The sequence below is a fragment of the Peromyscus leucopus genome, chromosome 7 (assembly GCF_004664715.2).
Source record: "Peromyscus leucopus breed LL Stock chromosome 7, UCI_PerLeu_2.1, whole genome shotgun sequence".
NCBI lineage: Eukaryota > Metazoa > Chordata > Mammalia > Rodentia > Cricetidae > Peromyscus > Peromyscus leucopus.
The window spans coordinates 77,274,296-77,296,234 of record NC_051069.1 but is presented as its reverse complement, the minus strand read 5'-3'; the positions used below and the strand labels follow the sequence as shown (position 1 = coordinate 77,296,234).

The window sequence follows — 21,939 nt, the reverse complement described above, 5'->3', positions numbered from 1 at the left end:
GTAGGCAGTGAACAGACTTGTAGATAGATAAATTCCCAGACTTACATCTAGTAGTCAAAAGGATGTGTGGTCAAATAGAGTAGTTGGTAGTAAGTGGCTATTAACTGAGACTAAAGATAGCCCAAGATGACTTTGGCTCTTGATCCACAACTTTCCATCACCCCATAATTACAATGTTCTAGTCAGCCAAGGTCAAAGAGTCCACAGCCTTCTGTACAAATTTGGCTTCATTTATTCATTCATCTTATTCATTAATTAATCTGAGCCCCATGACAACTTTGTACATTTACCAAATGCACTTTTCTGTAACTTAAGAGAGATGGGCTTAGCAAAATAACCTTCTGTATTTCCAACACTAAAATCACTGGATTGTGACATCAGCAACTGGTCCAGTCCTGGCTCCTCCTTCCCCCCACCTTCTTTTGAGGAAGATACCTAAAAGGAAAAGAACTGATGATCTTACAGAAAGATGTTTTGCACACTCTTCATCTAGCCTGGTGTGGTGGTTTGAATTGGAATGACCCCCATTGGCTCACATATGTGAATGCTTGGCCATCAGGTAGTGGCACTACTTGAGAGGAATTAGGAGGTGAGGTGTGGCCTTGTTGGAGTAGGTGTGGCCTTGGTAGAGGAAGTGTGTCACCTGGGGTGTGTGTGGGTGGCTTTGAGGTTTCAAGAGCCCAAGCTAGGTCCAGTGGCTCTCTCTTCTTCCTGCTGCCTGTGGGATCTGGATATAGAACTCTCAGCTCCTTCTCCAGCACCGTGTCTGCTTACATGCTGCCATGCTTCCTGCATGATAATGGAGTAAACCTCTGAAACTATAAGCTAGACCCTCTTAAATGCTTTCCTTTGTAAGAGTTGCCGTGGTCATGGTTTCTCTTCACAGCAACAGAACACTAAGATACCTGGAATGTTTGACATCTCAACACCTGAAAGCTCTCCTTGCCACTTAAAGTCACAAATAAATGAAAATGTTAGGAACAAAGGACTCAACAGAGGACTCAGTTCTTCTGTGACTCAGGATTCCATGCCACTAAATGGACTCTGAGGAATACTGTCATGTTTCTCCTGCTTTCTGTAGGCATGAAGTTTTTACACAGGCTGTGGGTTGCAACTGATGGATCAAAGCAATCTCCTTGTTATTCAATAGTTAAACCATGTACATTGATTTGTCCCCATAGTCCATGAAATATGTCTTACAGAGGAAGTGCTCATTGAGCATCTACTACTAGTGAATGAGGAATCAAATAAACAGCTGGTGGGGAAAAGGAACAATAAAGAATAAATAAGTTAATTCCCAGACTGGGTGTGGTGGTGCATGCCTTTGATCCCAGAACTGGAGAGGCAGAAGCAGGCAGATGTGTCTGAGTTCGAGGTCAGCCTGGTCTTCATACCAAGTTCCAGATCAGCCAGGGCTACTTAGCAAGACCCTGTCTCAAACAAACAAACAAACAAACAAACAGACAAACAAACAACAAACAAAGAAACAAACTCCAAGACTATAATTATTGGTTCAGTTTCCCAGGGTGGCCTCATTTGGGAGATCTCCAACCCTGTGCCTGTATCATGTTCTCTGTTTTATAATGGGGAGAAACAGTCATCAAACCCAGTCCCAAGTCCAGCTACCAAGCAGAGTTCTGCTTTGAAAGCCTCTGGGAAATGAGCCACAGCCCCCAAAATGAATATTTTAGCAGGAAACGGAGCAGCAAAAGCAAAGGCAGCCACATAGCTCCCAAAGCTAAAAGAACTCCCCCAGCCACTCCACAGGCTGCCCTGAGGTGGTCTGATCGCTGCGGTCAGTTCTTAGGAGCTCTTGGACAGCTTCGTTGGTTGTCGGTCACTTTGCCTTGACTGCTGGCTGGAGACTTTTTGTTTTTCCTTTTTTTTGAACGGCCTCATGTAGCATAGGATGGCCTTTCGTTTGCCAAGTAGCCAAGGATAAGGGATGACCATGAACTCCGGATCCTCCGGCCTCTACCTCCCAAGTACTGGATTACAGGTGTGACCACGCTTGTAATACTGCAGTACTGGGAATGATCCTCAGGGCTTCCTGCATGCCACAGAAGAGCTCTGTAGCTTGAGCTACATCCCTCTCCCCACGGGTGGAATTTTTAGACTTTTACAAACTGTTCAAATGACTCCTTCTCCCTTTTAGTCCTGTCCAGCGAAGTAGATTACAGGCAGGAGATCAAGGAGTGGCGAGGAGGCCTGTCCCCCACTTGGATTATTTCAGGAGTCAGCTGGAGTACTTCAGGGGTCATGCTTGCTCCCCTCCACTCCTCCTCTGCTCCCAATTATCCAATGACCAAGAATGTCCCTGCTTTGCCAGCCTCCAGCAGAACACTGACCCTATAAAAGAACCATTCCAGAGGACACACATGGCCCCAGGTGTGGGAAACACCCAGAAGACTAATGACTCTAGACAACACTATCACGTCCATGTTCTACCCCACTGCTGCTTCTGCAGCTGCTCCACCTCTGGAGCACACTTCTACCATGCTCACTGGCTGCAGTGCCAAGTTGTCCCCCGCCCTCCATATAGTCCCCTTCAGGGTCTTCTAACTAGTCCTTCAGCCTCAGGTCTATGGCTTCATCTACACATTGCAGGCCACCAGAGTGAGCTGTGCCCCAAACAGCCCACCTACCTCTTGCGTCTGAGTTAAATTCACCCCAGGCTCCCTACTTTCCAAGAAAATAAACATTCCTGCCTCTTTGTATACTGTGGTGGTCTGAAAGAAAATGGCCCCCAAAGGGAGTGGCACTATTAGGAGGTCTGGCCTTGTTGGAGTAGTTGTGGTCTTATTGGAGGAAGTGTATCACTGTGGGGGCCAGCTTTGAGGTCTCATAGATGCCTAAGCAATGCCCAGTGAGACAGATCACTTCCTGCTGCTGGTGGGTCTAGAATTCTCAGCTCCTTCTCTAGCACCATGTCTGCCTGCATACTGCCTTGCTTCCCACCATGATGATGATAGACTAAACCTCTGAACTGTAAGTGAGCCCTCACAATTAAATGTTTTCCTTTATAAGAGTTGCTGTGGTCATGGGATCTCTTCATAGCGATAGAAACCCTAAGACAGATAACATGCAGATCCTCCCTGCCCTCCTGGTGATGTCCTTAGCTGCATAATTCATTCTGCTTAACTTCCAGGTGCCCTCAGCTCTAGGAACACTAAACCCCCCAGGTGCATGGAGACATTTAGGATGCCTCAGTGACATGTCCACTGCAGACCTCTCTCTTCTACTGTGTCCACAAGACCTCATGCGCATCTTTCTTGGCACTTGTCCTCATTGTGGCTGTGTGTTCACACATCAGCTGTCTTTGTACCCTCAGGGATACCAGGTGAGTCATGCCGATGTCTACTGAATGAGGAGTAAAACCTATCTTTTCCATTTAAATGGGCTCCATTTTACTCTGTTATGATGTGTGAGCCATTAAAACTTTTCAGAAGGCAGGATGTGAAATGAACTTTGTAAATAGTAGGTACGTGATGCCTTAGTTTTACATCGAAAGAAATCAGGTTGCTAGGCAACTGGTGAGATATCGAGCCAACTGCTTTTCTACTTCCAGCTTAACCTCCCAGCTCCTCTCTAGACAATTGCCAGGCTCTTGTGTTTTCATTTCCTATGTTTTAATTTACAAGTTACCTTCCTGTGTTTGCTAACATCATTGTGGCATTTGTTCGTGAATGGAACATACTTTTTTAGAAATGTAAAGCAGGGCATGGTGGTACATACCGGTAATCCCAGCACCTGGAATTTGAGTCCTTGTTGGGCTACACAGCTCACCTTATCTCAAAACAGCAATAGCAAAGTGTTGAGTTGTTCTCTGTGTGTCTGGGGTGTGAGCCCATAAACTATTGGGTTTCACAATGGGAATCTAGAAGAAGATGGAACCTTGTAAAAAGCCCATTTTTTTTTAGTCTATTCACTTTATTCTTCTGAGTCAGTTCTCTCTCTACACAGCTGCTTTTCTGCTCTCATACTTAGCTCCTTTCTTGCCTGATTCTCTCTACATTTTTCTGCTGTTCTATCTTAAATCTCCCATCTCATTCTTTCCCATCTTGTTCTTCCTACCTTAGGTCTTCCTCATCTTAATTCTCCTCTAGTTCTCTGAGGTTTTCAGCTGTCTTTGTACCCTCAGGGATACCAGGTGAGTCAATCAGCAATACTCTGGCCAAGGCAAAGTCACCAGGTTTGAATTCTTTCAGGGTCGAAAGGAGGGATGATAAGATCCACACAAAGAGCAGTAATTGTCAGCTGTCATTAGCAACCCCAAAGGGAAGTGACTAATGGGGAATGAATCAACTAAGGGTTAAATTCAGTTAATAGATGGAAAAAGGGAATTTAGGTGCTCAAACCATATTCTTAGAAATGGTTAGGTAAAAATGTTAAGAGCCTATAAGTCACTAAGTTACGGTGAAAATAAAACTTCCCTTTTCTTCCTTTGGAACTGTATCTGTCCCTTAACTCAGCTGCCTGTTTTCTGGCAGGGTGGGGGAAGTGTGCTCTGTAGCTAGGCAACCTGTGTCACAGCTTGATATAGCTGGTTTGTAAAAGCCCTTTAGTGCTGAGTTAGTTGTTAAAGGGAGATCTAGAACTAGAGGTAGCGCTTGGAAGTAGGAGGGTTAAGCTTAATTAGCACATCCGCCTGGTCTTCGCTAACAGATAGTCTGGATGCTTATCTAGCTGCAGTCTGTTCTTTTGTTTGTTTGTCTTTCTTTTCTCCTTCTTATTTATTTATTTTTCTATTATCAGCTTGATACAGTATAAATTCTTATCCTAATAGTGAAATGCTTCATTGAGGAAAAAGCCTATTTTTTTTTTTTTTAAGGCACCACATCCTTGAGTCATAGACATGGAGCTTTCTTTCTTTCTTTCTTTCTTTCTTTCTTTCTTTCTTTCTTTCTTTCTTTTTTTTTTTAAAGATTTATTTATTTATTATGTATACAGAGGAGGGTGCCAGATCTCATTACAGATGGTTGTGAGCCACCATGTGGTTGCTGGGAACTGAACTCAGGACCTCTGGAAGAGCAGTCGGTGCTCCCAACCTCTGAGCCATCTCTCCAGCCCGAGGAAAAAGCCTATTTTTATTAGAAATCTCAGGTAACTGTTTGGTCTATCAAAGGCTACCTTTTTTTTTTTTTTTTTTGGTTTTTCTGAGACAGGATTTCTCTGTGTTGTTTTGGAGCCTGTTCTGGAACTCACTCTGTAGACTAGGCTGGCCTTGAACTCATGGAGATCCTCCTGCCTCTGCCTCCTGAGTGCTGAAATTAAAGGCGTGTGCCACCATGGCCCAACCAAATGCTACTTTTATATGAATCAGACAATGGTTATCTTATAGTCTTGTTTTTGTTCATAGAAGAATACAAAAGTATCAATAAATGTAAATTATGGGGAATTTAAGAAAGAAAAAAAAAGACAAAGTATGATACAAAGCAGGTTCAGGTTTTTGTGTTGCACCCTAGGCCTGTTCACACGCTAGGTCATTTTATCTGGACAGGGCTATGAAACAGGTGCTTTTATTTCTCCTTTTCATAGAGGAGGGAACTGAAGCACTGGTTCCTACAACTAGCAAGAGCTGAGACCTGAGAAACGGTAGTGAGGCCTGAGCAGCCATACAGGGCCTTTACTATGCCTAACTGCTGCCAATCTGCATGAATGGAGGAGGTGAGCATCACTTAGCTTCTTGCTAGTTTTTAACAAGGCTCTGGAAAGCCAAGTAACAACACCACAGTCTTTGTCCTATGGATGCTTGAAGGGCAGACTGGAAGTAAGGATAGAACCAGCATGTCTATCCATCCACCTGAGCACCACTCATCCATCCATCCATCCATCCATCCATCCATCCATCCACCTATCCATCAATTCACCCATGCATGCATCATTTATCCATCTACCTACCTGTCCATTCACTCAATCACCATTCATCTATCCATTCATCCATTCCCCCATCATCTGTCCATCTGCCTATCTATGAACCATCCATCCATGCATCCACCCATGCATCAAACATGTGGGAAACACATGTGTGAAGATACAGGTACATGATGCATCTTAGGAACTGCAGAATATCAGAGAACAAGCTTCACCTTAGGGAGCAAAGGCTCACTAGCAAATAGCCTGAAGGTATAAACAAATGGGGGATTGAAAACAAGAGGAGAGGGAGTGAAAAAAGTGAAGAGGCTTAACCACTTCAGAGGGAAATAAGGAAAGAAAAGCTGATTTAAGAGCAGTAGAATATGCTTGATGTAGAAGAAAAGAACCCCTCTTGTAATCTACTAAACTCAGTTGTAATCATGTCAAAAAAAACCTCTTTATCAGAGATTGGAGGCATATCTATTTAGCAAGTGGCACAACTTCAGTAAGCCCTACAATGTAAGTAAGACTTAGAGAGACATTGGTCTATTACACAATGGGACTCAGTTGCCAATCACTCAGGGACCTTCAACAACAGCCTTTCAAAGCACATTTGGTTCTATTGGTCCATACCTGACACCACGTGCCACGTCTTGTGTTGGCCTAGCCTCCATTCCCACAGCTACGAGCAAGGGAATGTTGGCCCTGGTGGGTGAATATAACATCCCACTGAATGGCAGAAAGATCCTGGGGTTTGGTCAGCTTATCTGTAGTGACAACATCAGTTGAAAGGATAACTGGATGAAAAAGTGCAGAACAAACAGCATTTTACACTATCCATGTCATCTGAAAGACACACAGACTCTTTACACAGGCAAAATACGCATGGCAGAGTCATGCTAAGAGTTAACAGGTCCAGGCAGGTTTATCTCTCAGGAGCTAGAGAACTCCAGCTAATGTACACATTATATACAGAAGCAATTATTTATGTGAGGGAAAAGAAGCAGCTAGAGAAATTGTAGTTAACTAATTGATTTTATTTTATGCACATGAGTGTTTTGCTTTCATGTATTAATGTCCATCACACGTGTGTCTGGAACCAGCATTGGATTCCCTGAAACTAGAGTTATGGGTGGCAGTGAGTCACCATGGGGGAGCCCAGAATGGAACCGGGGTCCTCTGCAAAAGCAACAAGTGCTCTTAACTGCTGAGCTTTCTCTCCAGCTCATCCAGAGACATTTAAAATCTCCTTCTGGGGCTAAAGAAACAAGTGCTAAAGAAGCATGAACACCACTCAGCTGCACTCATGGAGGAAGTAGAGAAGGCCGCCAAAGGGATGTGTGTTGGATTCTTTTCAATTCTCAGTCAATAAATCTAGATGCCAAGACATGGTGAGATGAGTGCCCTTGCTCCCTCCTTTAGTCACCCAGAGCCAGTGTCACCTGGTCCCACTCTAGCCTAGAATGCTGACAAGCAAGTAGAGCCTGTGGCCACAGCTTCCACAGCTGAGGCTCCTCTCATGCCTGAGACTTATGAACCAAATCTCTAATTCAAGGACTTCCCTACTACAACTTCTGGAGTCCCGGCCCTAAGCAATAATTGGCTAAAATTTAGGTGTAAGCCTTTAACCCTGGAACTCTGGAGGCAGAGGCAGGTGGATCTCTGTGAATTCAGGGCCAGCCTGGTGTACAAAGTGAAGAGTTCCAGGACAGCCAGGGCTACACAAGAGAGACACTGTTTCAAAACTACAGAACAAATACATAATAAAATGTATTAATGTTTAATTCATTGTGTTTGGGATCTACATGTGGGAACCCGTGTGAGAGTCAGAGGATAACTCGTAGGAGTCAATTCTGTCTTTCTACCATTGGGTTCCAGGGCTCAAACTCAAGTCACTAGACTTGGGAGCAAACACCTCTACCCACTGACTGATCATGCAAGCCCGCTTTTAGTTTTTCTTAAAACAAAAGAAAAGTTATCTGGGTTTGGCTCCTAGCATGGGGTGGGAGTTGTGGGGAGGGATCACAGTGTCATCTAGAACTCTTTCAAGCTTCTTAAACTAACATTGCTAATTTGCACCCCCCACAACATTTTGGGAGTGTCCTTAATAAGAGAGGCCTAGTAAGCACTTGAATATAAATGCGCGCTCTCTCTCTTTCTCTCTCTCATCGTTATGTGTGTATATGGTGTGTGTGTGTGTGTGTGTGTGTGTGTACATGTGTGGACACTTTGTGGAATCAGTTCTCTTCATCTCTTCAACAATCCTTGAACTCAGATTGTTAGGCTTGTTTGGCAAGGGCTTTTACCAGCTGAGCCATCTTGCTGGCCCCTTACTCTCCCTTTAATCCTTCTAACCCAGTCCTGCTCTGTGGTTAAAAGGAGCCAGAATGGGCACTGCCCACTGGAATACATTCTAAGCACCAAGTCTCACCCTAGAGCCTGTATATTACCCTTAATACTTGGCACAAAGCTGGCACTCAGTGGCACTCCATGAAGATCTGTGGGCTGAACAATAGCTTCAAAGCAAGTCTGGAAGTAGGCTGCTGCCTCTCCTGTTCCCCAGAGCATCATTTCTAGTACTAGGAGAGTAGCCCTCCACAGAGCACTCTGGACACATTTTCACTTGAAGACAGGGGCCAAAAGATGGTGCCTGGGAGGAGGCTCAAGTTATCTCTCCACCAGGAAATGATTGCCTCATCCCCAAGTATCTGCGAGATCTATGAGGGAGAGATAAGAGTCACCAAGCAAACTTGGCTTTGAGTGTAAAACGAAGTTCAAAGACATACTGAGTTACATCGGCAGATTGGAAACAGACAGAGGGCTGGGCAGGAGTTGAGGTGCTCAGAACTCACACATCAGAGACCACCCTCTCTAAACCTATTTGTAAATGGAGAACCCACTTCTAAACTCACACAGGTGACATAAAACCTGGATGTGGTTCGAAGCTTTGGCTTAGTGGCAGGGTGCTTGCCTAGCATGCTCAGTGTCTCATGTTAGGGCTTGAACTAGCAGGCTTCCGCTGTCCAGAGTGTCTGTGGCTTGACTGTTCCACCAAAACTCATATTGAAATTTCATCTTCCTTGTGAGGTATCAAGAAGTAGGACCTTTAGGAGGTGTTGGGTCACGAATGGATCACTGGGTTATACCAAGAGTGGCTTTGTTGTAAAAACCACTTTGGCTGTGCGTCTCACATGAGTCCCTCTCCCCATGTGAGGTCTAGCATTGCCTCAAGACCCTGTAGTGAGTCCCCACCAGCAAGGAGGGTGGAACAGCCTAATCTTGAACTTCCCAGAGGTCAGAAACACGAGTGACAATGTTTCCTCTTTTCCTTATAGAGCATCTGCTCTCAGTTATTTTGTAATAGTAATAGAGAATGCAAGAACACAGGGAGGAGCTTAAGTAGATGAACCCATGGCCCTGTGTATTAGTGTCAAAAGCTGCCCACTACCTGATGCCCCAGACTTGAGCCCTCTTAGATATCTTTGCTTTACATCTGTCCTGCTGGGTAGTATTGTTTGTTTTTGGTCAACTTGACCAAAGCTCAAGTTATCTGGGAAGGGAAACCTTAGCTGAGAAATGCATCCATTCAGATTGCCAGTAGGCAAGTCTCAGCAAGCCAGGACTAGCAGGCTAGTAAGAAGCCTTCATGGTTCATGCTTCAGTTCTTGCCTCCAGGTTCCTGTCCTACCTTCATTCCTGCCTTGACATCCCTCAGGGAAGGACTGTTACCAGGAAGTGGAAGATGAAGTAAACCCTTTTTTCCCTAAGTCTCTTTTGTTTGGTCATGGTATTTTGTCATAGCAACAGAAATCATTACTAAGACAAGACCCTCTTCTCAGCCATTCCCACCCACAGCATATGAGCAAAGACCCCTCTCCGTGGTTGAGCATTGCCAAGAGTTTCTCATCATCAGCTCTTCTACACCCGTGTACCTGTGGGTTGAATCACTTCTTCTTCCTTTTTTTTAACCCAACCTTAGGGGATCAAATTCAGGTTATCAGGCTTGCACACCAAATAGTCTTACTGGCTGAGTCACCTTAGAGGCCCATAGCTGAAGCTTTGGCTTATTTTGCTTTCTGGTTTTTGTTTTTGGCATCAACTAGTTCTTCAGTTTTCTGAAAACACTGACTAGGTGTCCAACAATTCAATCCTGACACTGTCCACCTTAACTTGGTGTCATTTCCCACAAGTTACAGGGCTCTGTCACACAAAAACTGTGCCCATTCTGGCACCCAGTCCAGAGGCTTGGGCCACCTGTACTTCTAACAGACCAGTTACAAACTGGAGGTTCCCATGACCTCATCCTCACATTTGATAACTATCCAGAGGAATTTGTGGAACTTCAAAGGTTATTATTACTGGTTTATTATGAAGGGTACACTTAGGGATAACCAAATGGAGGGAATGTCCAGGGCAAGGCACAGGGCATGGGACAAATGGAGACCCTGTGCCCTTTCAGGCACTCCACCCTCCAGAACCTCCACTAGCTCAGCAACCCCAGAGCTCATCAAATTCATTAAGAAAGCCTGCCAGAGCTTAATCTCCAGCCCCACCCCCCTGCAGGTGAGTGGATGAGGTTAGAAATTCCAACTCTCTAACCCTCTAATCTAAGCATTAGTTACTTCTCAGTACTGGGCTCCACCCTGAGGCTATCAAGAGTTCCAGTTCAAAGCAACACCATTAGCTTAAACTATTAGCCTCAGCCATTATCAAAGGGGCTCCTTAAGAGTAACAAAAGACACTTCCTGCCATTTTGGAAATGCCTTCTGTTTAAACAGCAGGGGACCACAGTCACCTATGAGAAGCCGCTTCTCTGAACACCATGACAAAGGAGCTTATCTCAGAGGTCTGTAAGCCTCTGTCTCAGAGTCTTATCTCAGTCAGTTTCACTTTGGTCCAGGCCTCCACACCGGTGCCCTTCACTGAACAGAAGCACCTCACAGCATCAAACCGTCCCTCAAGACTTCCTATGTTTAGAGATGAGACCCCGGGAGGTGCTGGTTCCATCCTCTCCTTCAGCTGTTGGCTGGAGAGGAAGTAAGTGGCACTCGGTTTTCACAGGCTGATGTCTCAGGAGTCAGGGAAGACAGCCTCAGCTGCATTTCCAGTGAGAGTCTTGGTGATTAGAGCTTGAAAGTGACAAACTGTTACATAAGCTTTCAAGGACACAGACACAGGCCAAACAGACAGACATATAAGCATTTTTGATTATCAAATACACCAACTAAAGGGTTTCTGTTCTAAGAGGTACAGAGCTGAACAACATAGCAACAGCATCAAATTTATGTCTAAAATCAACCACAGATCAATAGTCAGAGTGCTTCAGAACAAAGAAAATCCAACGGGAAAGAAACGAAAAATCTGGAAACACACCATCAGAGAAGAGGAAAGCCAGAAAACTCACAATCTTATCAAAAGAGTCTAAAACTACCTAATTATTAGAAAAACACAAGCTTCTGACAAGCTGGACAGAGATAAGAATAGGCAAAGACGGGGCCTGAGGAGATGGCTCAGTGGTTAAGAGCACTTGCTACTCTTGCGGAGGACGGGAATTTGGCACCCAGCACTCACATCAGGTGGCTAACAACTTCCAGTAACTCCATCTCTGCAGAGGATCCGGTGCCCCCTCTGGCCTCCACAGGCACGGACACACATGACTGCACACACATATACATGAAAATAAAAATACCTCTTTAAAGAGGAAGAAATAAAGATACAGAGATTAATCCTCTGCCTGGATGTTGGCCGAGGAGCAAAGCAGTAGGCCTGAAGCCTTCATGAAGTCGACCGGCAATCTTTTGTCAAAGGATGAACCAAGCACACACATTCTGACCAGCAACTTTGCACTTGAGTATGGAAATCCTCACAGTGGAACCTGCAGGAGACATCTGGAACAGCTGAATTTGTAAGGCAGGGGATTCGTTAGAGACCATCTCCAAATCTACCAGAGACTGAGGTAAAGAGGTCACCAAGCACCATGATACACAGGGGCACTTCACATACAGAGTGAGGTGGGAAAATCATAAAAACAAGGTTAGTGTGGTGGTTTGAATAAAAATGGCACCCATAGGCTCTTATGTTTGAACACTTGGTCCCCAGGTGGTGGAATTGTTTGGGAAGGATTGGGAGGCATGGCCTTTTTGGAGGAGGTGTGTCACTGGGGGAGGGCTTTGAAGCTTCAAAAGACACATAACATTCTCAGTGTGCCCCTCTCTGTCTGCCTCCTACTTTTGGACTGAGATGTGAGTTCTCAGTTGTTCCTGATGCCATCCATACCTTTGCTCTGCCATCATGGACTCTAACCCTCTGAAACTGTAAGCCCAATTAAACGCTTTCTTGAATGAGTTGCCTTGGTTATGGTGTTTCATCACAGCTATAGAAAAGTAACTAAGGCAGGACCACAGAAGCAGCATCTGGGAGGTGGAGGCAGGAGGATCAGAGCTTCAGAGACATCCTCTACTACAGAGCAAGTTGGAGGCCAGTTTAGGCTATGTGAGACCTTAAAAAGAAAACTATTCTGAAAGGGACAGTCTAGACAATAGTGCTGAGACAAGGTGATGGAGGGGAGGCTGGTGGTAGTCTATGCTGGGCTGTCAGACCCCATAAACGGACAGATGCCATGTTCTCTTCCTCCCCAAACCCAAGGTACAGGGAACGAAGCTTTAGTGAATGCTCATTGTGCAACGGCTAGGAGTTTCTCATTGCACCATGTGCTGCTCACAGGCTGGGGGTTAGCACCCTTCTTTCCCAGTTAAGGAACATGAGGCTCAGAAATAACCAGGCCAAAAGGAAGAAAAGAAGAAAATCCCCAAGCAACTGAGCCTTCTTGTAATCTTTTCCTGCCTTCCTTTCTCCTGGTTTCTAAAGGAAAAAAAAATCAGTACTGTGCTTTCCTGACCTCTGAGCTGTTTTATGCAATAGCTTGGTATGTCTTCCTTCTCATACCTCAGGGGACACTAGTCCTTCTACTAGCAAAGACAGCTACATACACCACCTGGCTGCTTCTGTCATCTTCTCCCAGTTTCTGCCTAGGAGCAGGGCCCGAGGGGATCTTCAAGCTCATTCTCCTCCTCTGTAGCCATCAGAGAAGCTCTTCTCTTGGGAGTGTGGCAGGTCTAGAGAGGATAAACCCTCTCCAAGGCTCCTACTCTAATTTTTGAGGTTAAACTGGGTTCCGTTTACAGGGAACTGGAGACACCCTTCCTCAGCTATCCACTCTGATCTGGGTCTCCAAGCATCTCAGAATCAAGACATGGCAGGCGGCTGAGACAGGGGAAATTTATAACAGAAGAGAAATACACTCCCAAGGTTTGGTATAATATAAGGAAAGCGACAGTGCAAACCCTCTGTAAGATAGGGAGACTGCAGAGCCCCACCACATGCTGCGTGCTACGGAAAGCTAGGGTTCACGAAGGTAGGTCAAATCATGTGTATTAAACCCACTCACAGCTCACCCCACGGATAAATTCTGATGGCAGCCACGGAAAACTGTGGACTCTGTCATCCATTCCCTTTCCTCCCACTCTTGACACCAGTCAGCGTAGCCGAGTCTTTCTCAGGCCCCCACACAAAGTATTGTAAACATTCAAGGATGATGAGCTCCAACTTGTAGTACACCGCTGTGGCCTCATCTAGCTGCACAGTGAGCTGTTTCTGTCTTAAAGAGGGACATATTTTTACTAAGGAATATTTACTCAATGGAGGAGAAAAGTGTTAGCCAAAGGAAACGCTGCAAAGTTGTGGTTTATACATGAAATCAAAACAAACTCATACAATGTTTATCCTCCCCTTCTGGGGGAAGTAGAGACGTGAGCTAGTTAACAATCCAATTATGTAAATGTTTGCTTACAAAGCTTCAAGCAGGCCTAGCCGTGGAAAAAGAGGCCTGAGAGACCGCAGAGCTCTTGAGGCCTGAGATTCTTCTTCTGCCAACCTGCTGCTGAGCTCCGCCTCTCTCCATCAACTCTGGAGGCTCAGGGGCCTTTAGAACCTGTAAACCAGCACTCAGCAGGGAGGGGACGTTCCCCTCCTCTGACCTCTGAGCTGTTCTGTACACAGCGGGGAGTCTGCGCCTTCCTTTCCCTTCTCCACCCTCCGGTTTCACAGAGTTCTGGGAACCCGCCCTCCTATTTCTCTTGCAAATCTCTTATACTTTTGTTGTTCTTCTTCTCAATTTCCCCCCTTCAACCTGGTAGAATCTTCGACTTTAGGGATGTACACTAGTTTGCATGTGAGTGGTGGGCCGATTGATTTTTACATCTCAGTTATGTTTATTTGATTAATTCTTTGCCCATTTCTCAACAAGCAACGCGCATTTCCAACGGAGTATTGAGAAGTGAGGACTAAACTTTTACATTTTAAGATCTCTCTCTCCCTTCCTCCTTCCTTTTGAGACAGAGCTCATGTTCTCTATGCTGGCCTCTCTGTGTAGCCAAGGATGACCTTGAACTCCTGATCCCCCGGCTTCCACTAGGCTTGCCCCACATACCTAGTTTGTGCAATGCTATGGATCAATCCATGGCCTATGAAATTCTAAGCAAGCACTCTAAAAGTTCAGCTGCACCCCCAGCTCCCTAATCCCTCAAATTGGGCCCTTCTAGAATCTTTATGGTCAAGCGGGTTTTATAGAACCCTTGAAATCCCAGCTTCTCTGTATTTGTGTTCTCTCTGACATTTCTTTTTCCTCGAAGCCATGTGGCAGTGCCTGGGAGTAGGTAGCAGGAACTAACAGTTATGGAGATTATATTATGTGCACACACTGTTTTGAGGTAAATATTCTTCTTCTTTCCATTTTATAGACGATTCGGCCACTGAGGCCTAAAAAATAACTTACATAAGGTCACAGAAAAGTAGCGGCACTGGAAATCTACCTAAGGAGGTGGGCTTGTTTTGCTCATACTTCAGGGCCTTTCGGGTGTGGTGTCCATCTGTCTCCCCACCCCCTTGGGGGCTGGTGACCTGAATACATTTTTTGACCCTATTTCCTGTTCAGTAAAGTAGAAATGAGACGTTCTTTGAATGAATGAGCTGATAGGAGATGTGGAGGAGACAGATCGGTCTCTAGCCCTTGATAACGTCTAGTGCTCCTACCCTCGCTGAATCATCCCGTAAGCAGGATCCCTCTTTTAACGCCCAGTTCACTGTGGATCCCCAATAACATCAGTTTAAGACAATCATCCAAGGGATGCCCGTCTGCATCGACGAGGCACACTGGCTTGAGTCAAGTTCCACTTGTTCATCTCTGAGTGCTTTCTGTGACCGGCTACTAGGGAGTTCTCTAGCCCCTCCCTCTGGGTCTGGGACTCTTAACCCCGGGAACCTTCTTCTTACCATGGCATCGTAGCGCAGGGTGTTCATGAAGTGTGCCACTTCGAGACCTTTGTAAACGGTGAACCAGATGGTGCCCTGGTACTGGTCGCCAGCATCCAGCAGCAGCACGTTGGGTTCCTCCCTGCGGATCTGCTGCACCTTGGTGTAGAGCCTCGCCACGCCGCCCACGCACTGGCTGGCGTTGAGGCACTTGGTGGAGTCCTCGCTGGTCTGCTCCAGCCGGCTGTGCACGTCGTTGGTGTGCAGGATCGTGAGCTCCCAGGCTCTGGTTACGGGCCACAGCGACAGCAGCGCGCTCAGCGAGAGGAGCAGCCACTTGGGCGCAGGAGCGGCCTCAGGACGCATGGCTGGCTAGAGCGCGTTGAGCGGGTGGACTGGCCGGGAGCCGGCGAGCTCCGGCCAACCCGGCCTCCGCTAGGCTGCGGGGCGGAATAGGGAGGGGGCGGGGCCAGACGCGCCTCCTCCAGCCCCAGGCCCTCCCGCTGGCACTCAGGGAGTCACCCGATCCGACCCTGGCACCCCAGGCACCCGGCAGCGGCTGGCCTGGCAGACACAGCCCGTAGGAACAGAGAGGAGGTTGTTCCTGCGGTGAGCGGGCACCTCGGGTAGCCGGGGTGTCGTAGTCCCCGGAGGCGGTGGTAGCAGCTGTAGGGGCCGCCTAGCCGATCCTCACCTCTTGAGGGCACCGATTTCTCTAGAACAGTGTTCAGCGTGTGTTGTGCTGTATCTCGTTGCCAGAAAAGAAGAGAGATGGGGTGGGAGAGAGAGGAGTCCAGAGCTCACTCGGGAGGAGCGCTCCGCAGTTGCCTCAGAGGGACCAGGACACAGCGAGGGCGGAGATGCTACGTAGGTTTGAGGAGGCAACCGCTCCACGTTGCTCAGATCAGGAATCTCAGAATTCAAGCAATCTTTCGGATGCAGCTTTTCATTTATCCACAGTGAAAACCTTAGCGATTAAAACCCAGGCGGCGCGTGGCGGGCTCTGAATGCTAACGCAGATTCTAGGGTTTAAAGCCCTGACAGCTGCGCCGGGCTCTGCTGCCCCGTGCTTTTCCAGTCTTCTTTCCTCTCTGTCCTATTTTTTGAGATTTTGAGTATGTGGTGTGCCCGCGCGTGGGTGTGTGTGCCGGCGCAAAGCTTTTTTTGCAGTAATAGTGGGAATCCATATTTGTTATTAACAAATAGTCATCATCAAATGTAAATTGCTGCACAATTTCCCAGTCTAACGGATTAACTCCTGCGTTTGAATGAAGTATAATCCATAAGCCAGCAGCTTTGAAAGGAAAGAGAATTAAGTTTGGTTCCCGTGTGTTCTGCACATTACATAGAAGATATCTAGCTGGGTGGTGGTGGCGCACGCCTTTAATCCCAGCACTCTGGGAGGCAGAGCCAGGCGGATCTCTGTTGAGTTCGAGGCCAGCCTGGGCTACAGAGTGAGTTCCAGGAAAGGCGCAAAGCTACACAGAGAAACCCTGTCTCAAAAAACAAAAACAAACAAACAAACAAACAAAAAAGAAGATCTCTAATCCCCACACATCTCCAGAATGCACTAGGCCAGTCCTTATTTTACACACACACACACACACACACACACACACACACACACACACACACACTTTCACATTGGGGCATGCCTGTGATCCTAGCACTCAGGAGGCCGAGTCAGGAGAGCTGAGAGTACATGAACAGTCTGAGCTGCATAGCAAGACCCTACCTCACCCACAACTACGTTGTTTTTCAGTTGCAGTAAATATACATCGTATAAATAAATACACGAGGCATGGATTATCACTTACTATCCTAAGCATACAGTTTAGTGGCATTAAGGATATTTAATGCCATTTATTTCCCAGAACTTTTTCATCTTCCCAAGATGGTATTCTAAAGTCATTACACAGTGACTCCCACTCCACACGGTGGCTAACACCTGTAATAACAGTACCTGGGAAGTCTGGGCCATATAGGGAGTTCCCTGGCTGTGTTAGTGAAGCCCTGTCTCAAAAATAAATAAAATAAAATAAAGGCGACTCTCCATTTTCTTCTTTCCAGCACCTCCCCCCTCCCTGGACAACCAGCATTCTATTCCCAGTTTGTTTGGATTTGATCATTCTGAGTGCCTTATATTTATTTGTCCTTTGTCCTTTTTCTTTTTCTGACTGGTTTGTTTCACTTGATCTAATGCCTTCAAGATGCAGCATGTCAGCATTTCCTCCCTTTCAGAAGCCAAGTAACATTTCGCTCTAGGTGTGTATTTGAACACTCACGTTCATAGCAGCTTATTCATAAGAGATGAAAGCAGAAAGGTCCATGGCTGATGAAATGGCTTTGAGGCCAGTCAACTAAAAAAAAAGCTAAGTTGAGATAAGGACCTGCTATGTTGCCCATCCTCAGAAGCAATGAACAGATTCTTCACATCTTCACCAACAAACATCCTTCCCATTTTCTTTTGTTTGTTTTGAATGATAGTTATCATAAGACATGTGTAGTATCTCCTTGTAGTTTCTATTTGTATTTCCCTGTTGGTTGGAAACGTTGAGCACCTTTTTATGAGCTTATGACCATTTGTATCCTTTCTTGTAGACATTTCCTTAAAAAAATTTATTAGCCAGGCAATGGTGGCACACACTTTTAATCCTAGCACTTGGGAGGTAAAGGCAGGCAGATCTCTGTGAGTTCAAGGTCAGCCTGATTTACAGAGTGAGTTCCAGGACAGGCAGGGCTATACAGAGAAACCATGTCTTGAAAAAAAAATTTTGATTACACTTATTTATTCATTTTGTGTATGTGTGTGTGTGTGTGTGCATATGGCACGTGAAGAGAGAGGTGAGAAGGCAATTCTAAGGGTAGATTCACCCTCTTCACAATGTGAATCTTGGTGATCAAACCCAGGCCACGAGGCTTGCCCACAGAACTGTTTTGATGGCCTTCTTCTGTTCATGTCCCTTGTGTCTGTTTTGGTTGAAATGTAAGGCTCTTTCTCCTTTTCTTAGACAAGGTTTCATGTAGTTCAAAATGGTCTCCAGCTCATGATATAGCCAAGTATGGCCTTGAACTCTAGTCCTCTTCATCCATCTTCCTAGAGCTGGGATTAAAAGCGTGTGTCACCTTGCAGTTTACACAGTGCTGGGGACTGAACCCAGGGCTTCCTGTATACCAGGCAATTACCCTACCAACTGAGCTAAGTCCTGAGCACTGCAGGGATGCAGTGTATGCAGATACCTAATTTGAAGATATTATTGCCTATTCAGTGTTGTCTCATCCTGCAGAAAAGGAGAGCATCAGCATGTCCCTGAAACATCATCCTTTCATTCCCAAGACTCCTACCAAATCAAGGAAACAATGAAATAAGACTTAGAGAGACTAGGGCAATTTCAATAAGGACTGTCTGGAGAACCATTGGCTCCCTTTCATGAGTGCTGCAATTGGGGCAAACTGGTGTTATCTAGAAGGGAACGTACTTCCTGCAGGTACACTAAGTCAGCTATGCCGAGCTAGTGTACATGGCGTGTATACCTGGCATGCTGAGTCAGTGATGTCACTTCATGAGTCGTCTAGCTTATAAAACTCTTGTCCCTGTAGTCAGCAGGGTGGATCAAGGAGCTATGAAGATAAGGTTGGCTTACTGTCAGCAGACTGCGAGAGTGTGCCCTTGTCCAGCTGTCCACCATAGGAACTTTGCAGCCCATAGAGCCTGCTGGAACTCTCGGGTAGTTTTCTATCTGGCCCCTTGTCACAGGATGCTGCCTACCTGCTTTGTTCAGCCACAATTCATATAAAGTTTCAATAATCTTTACATCTCACATATGGCTTCCAGGCATTTTCCTCCTTCTCCACAACCTACCCTGACGCTGCTTGGCACAGGTACACTGTAGATGCTACAAATACCTTGCTTTTCCATTGTTGAAACAGAACAGTGTTGATGTACAAATGCATCTATCTATCTATCTATCTATCTATCTATCTATCTATCTATCTATCGTCTGTCTGTCTGTCTGTCTGTCTTAGTGCTGGTGATTAAACCCAGGACCTTGTGTATTCTCAACATGTGCTCTACCACTGAGCTGCATTTCAGCTCCAACAGTTTCAGTTTAGAAGTTGATTTATCTTTTCCCCCCCTTCTCCTGAGTATACTTTTGGTGTCATATCCAAGAAAGTATTACCAAGGGGCTGGAGGGATGGCTCAACAGTGAAGAGTACTTGCTGATTTTCCACCTGACCAGGGTTCCTAGTGCCTACCTTGGGTGACTCACAACCACCTGTAACTCCATTTCTAGGGGATCTGATGATTTATTCTGGCCTCTTCAGTCACCTGCACACATGTGTTATAAATGCATACCTTCAGGCACACATACAAATACATGAAATTAATTAAACAAATAAATCTTTAAAAAAAAAATCATTGCCAAAAATGATGCCAGAAGACAATTCTCTTATGTTTTCCCCTAAGTGTCCTACTGTTTTGCATTTTACATTTAGACCTGAAACACAAATTTAAGCTAGTTTTTAACATGAAATAAGGAGAAAATTCATGGTTTATGGTTTTGCATATAGATATCTAGTTTTCCAGTTTTTATTTGCTGGAATGACATCCTTGGCAACCCTACTTTAAAGCATGGTATTGAGGCTCAGAGAACGTCAATGCTTGTGCCCAAAAGACACTGCAGATTAGGAACAGTAAAGCCTGGGCCCAACAAAACGCCCAGTTCTGTAACGCCCCCTGGAGTGTAGCCCTTGCTAGTCCCCCCCCCCCCCGCCCCCACGGGGTTTCTCTGGGTAGCTTTGCGCCTTTCCTGGTTCTCACTCTGTAGACCAGGCTGGCCTTGAACTCACAAATATCTGCCTGCCTCTGCCTCCTGAGTGCTGGGATTAAAGGCGTGCGCCACCACCACCCGGCAGCCCTTGCTAGTTTTGTGCCCCTCCTTTCAGACTTTCTAGAAGCTGAGTTCTGTCATTTGTTTTACTGTTTTTTAAAAGAGGAAAAAACCAACAACAAACAAACCCTCCACATTTAACAAAAGAGTTGCCTTCCATCCTCCCTGTGTGTGTGTGTGTGTGTGTGTGTGTGTGTGTGTGTGTGTGTGTGTTGGGGGGTTGATGTCACATCTGGCTTTTATGTGGGTACTGAGGATGAACTCAGGTCCTTGTGTCTGAGCAGCAAGAGCATCACTGATTGAACCTTCTCTCCAGCCCTCAGCTCGTAGAATATGAATGCAAAGGTATTAGATCTACTTCTAACTCCTATTTGGAGTTCATAGTCATTCCTCTAACTTCCTCTTTCTGTTCCAGGATGCAATCCAAGATTGAATTCAGTTTGCTCATGTCCTTAGTCTCCTCTAACCTGTGATACTTTCTCAGCTTTCTTTGTCTTGTGTAACTGTGGCATTAAACAGTTCTTAAAAATTACACTTATTTATTATGTGTATGGAGGAAGATAACTTGTAGGAGAGGGCTCTTTCTCTTTACCATAGGGGTCCCAGATCATCAGGTTCGGTGGCAGGCACCTTTACCCACTAAGCCATGTAGCCGGCTCTAAATCGACATTTTTGAAGGGTACTGGTACTTGTATATTTTCCTTCAGTTTGGGCTTTTCTGAGGTTCCCTCATGATTAAACTGAAGCAGGACAGTTTCAGCAAGAGTGCCACAAAGAGAAGATGCCTTCTCATGGCAGCCCATCTTGAGGTATATTACACTAGTGTGACATCACTGATGCCCCCATGTGTGTACATTCCTGTGTGTGTTGGGCAAAGACTGAGGTCAGATGTCTTCCCCAATCATGCTCCATGTCATTTTTTGAGAGAAGTCTCTTGCTGAACCTGAAGCTTGCTGATTTGGTTGGCTGGCTATCCAGGAAGCCCAGGGACCCTTCTGTCTCCATTCCCTCAGTACTGGGATTAGAGGTGTACCACTGCACAGCTTTTAAAATGTGGATGTTGGCGATCTGCACTCAGATCTTCGTGCTTGCCTGGTCAGAACACTGCTGATGAACCACTTCACCAGCCACCTACGTGTTTGAAACTAGGCCACCATAATACTTTCTGAAATTCCTGCCCTGGGGCTGCCATTCATGGCATCCCCAAACCATGTGTTTGCATGCAGATCTAAAATGACCTTTGTTTATTTATTATCAAGTTCAAGCTTGCTGACCTGGCCTTTAAAAGTTTCACCCTACCCAGCCACCTTTACCTTTCATGGACCTTCCTTCTCTCCAACCTACTCTTGCCTGTCTCAAGTCAAGCCCCAGGCTGCCTTAGATTCTCCTTCAAGTCAACAGGAAATGTCTGTACTGCCCCAGACAGCAGTGACGGTCTCTTCTTTAAATTCCCAGACTGGTCCCACAATTTCACTTTAATGTGGTCTTTTCTTTCGCCAAGTATGCAAAATATCTTTTGTCTTCCCTCCAAGCCATGCAGACAGATCGAGGACAACAATCACAACCCTCACCTGTAGTAGTCTTTAGAGGCTGTGAGGGACCCTCAGAGAGCAGATAGTGCTGCAGATGAGTTAAGCTATGTGCCGGCAAGACTGCAGGCCACAGATTTCCCAAGTCAAGTAAGCAAAATATTCTCGGTAGATTTCTCCATGGCCAGTGGCTCAACCTACAACTCGTGGCTTGACTTATTGCTCATTGATTGGGATTGGTTAGACTTAACCAACTAATGGATAGAATGTTAATAAAGCGAATCATGAATTGATAGTGTCAACAACCATAACACTGATAATAACACACAAATTTTAGCTCTAGTATTTTTTTT

General features: G+C 45.7%; 1 protein-coding gene across 1 annotated transcript in view; it reads right to left on the bottom strand.

The window, feature by feature from the left end:
* Positions 1-16,038, bottom strand: part of Nt5e (5'-nucleotidase ecto) — a 44,108-nt gene extending 28,070 nt beyond the window's left edge. The window contains exon 1 of the mRNA XM_028875541.2: positions 15,187-16,038. Coding sequence (XP_028731374.1) covers positions 15,187-15,531 — 345 coding nt within the window. The 5' untranslated portion in view covers positions 15,532-16,038. The remainder of the gene's footprint in view (positions 1-15,186) is intronic.
* Between the last annotated feature and the right edge of the window lie 5,901 nt (positions 16,039-21,939).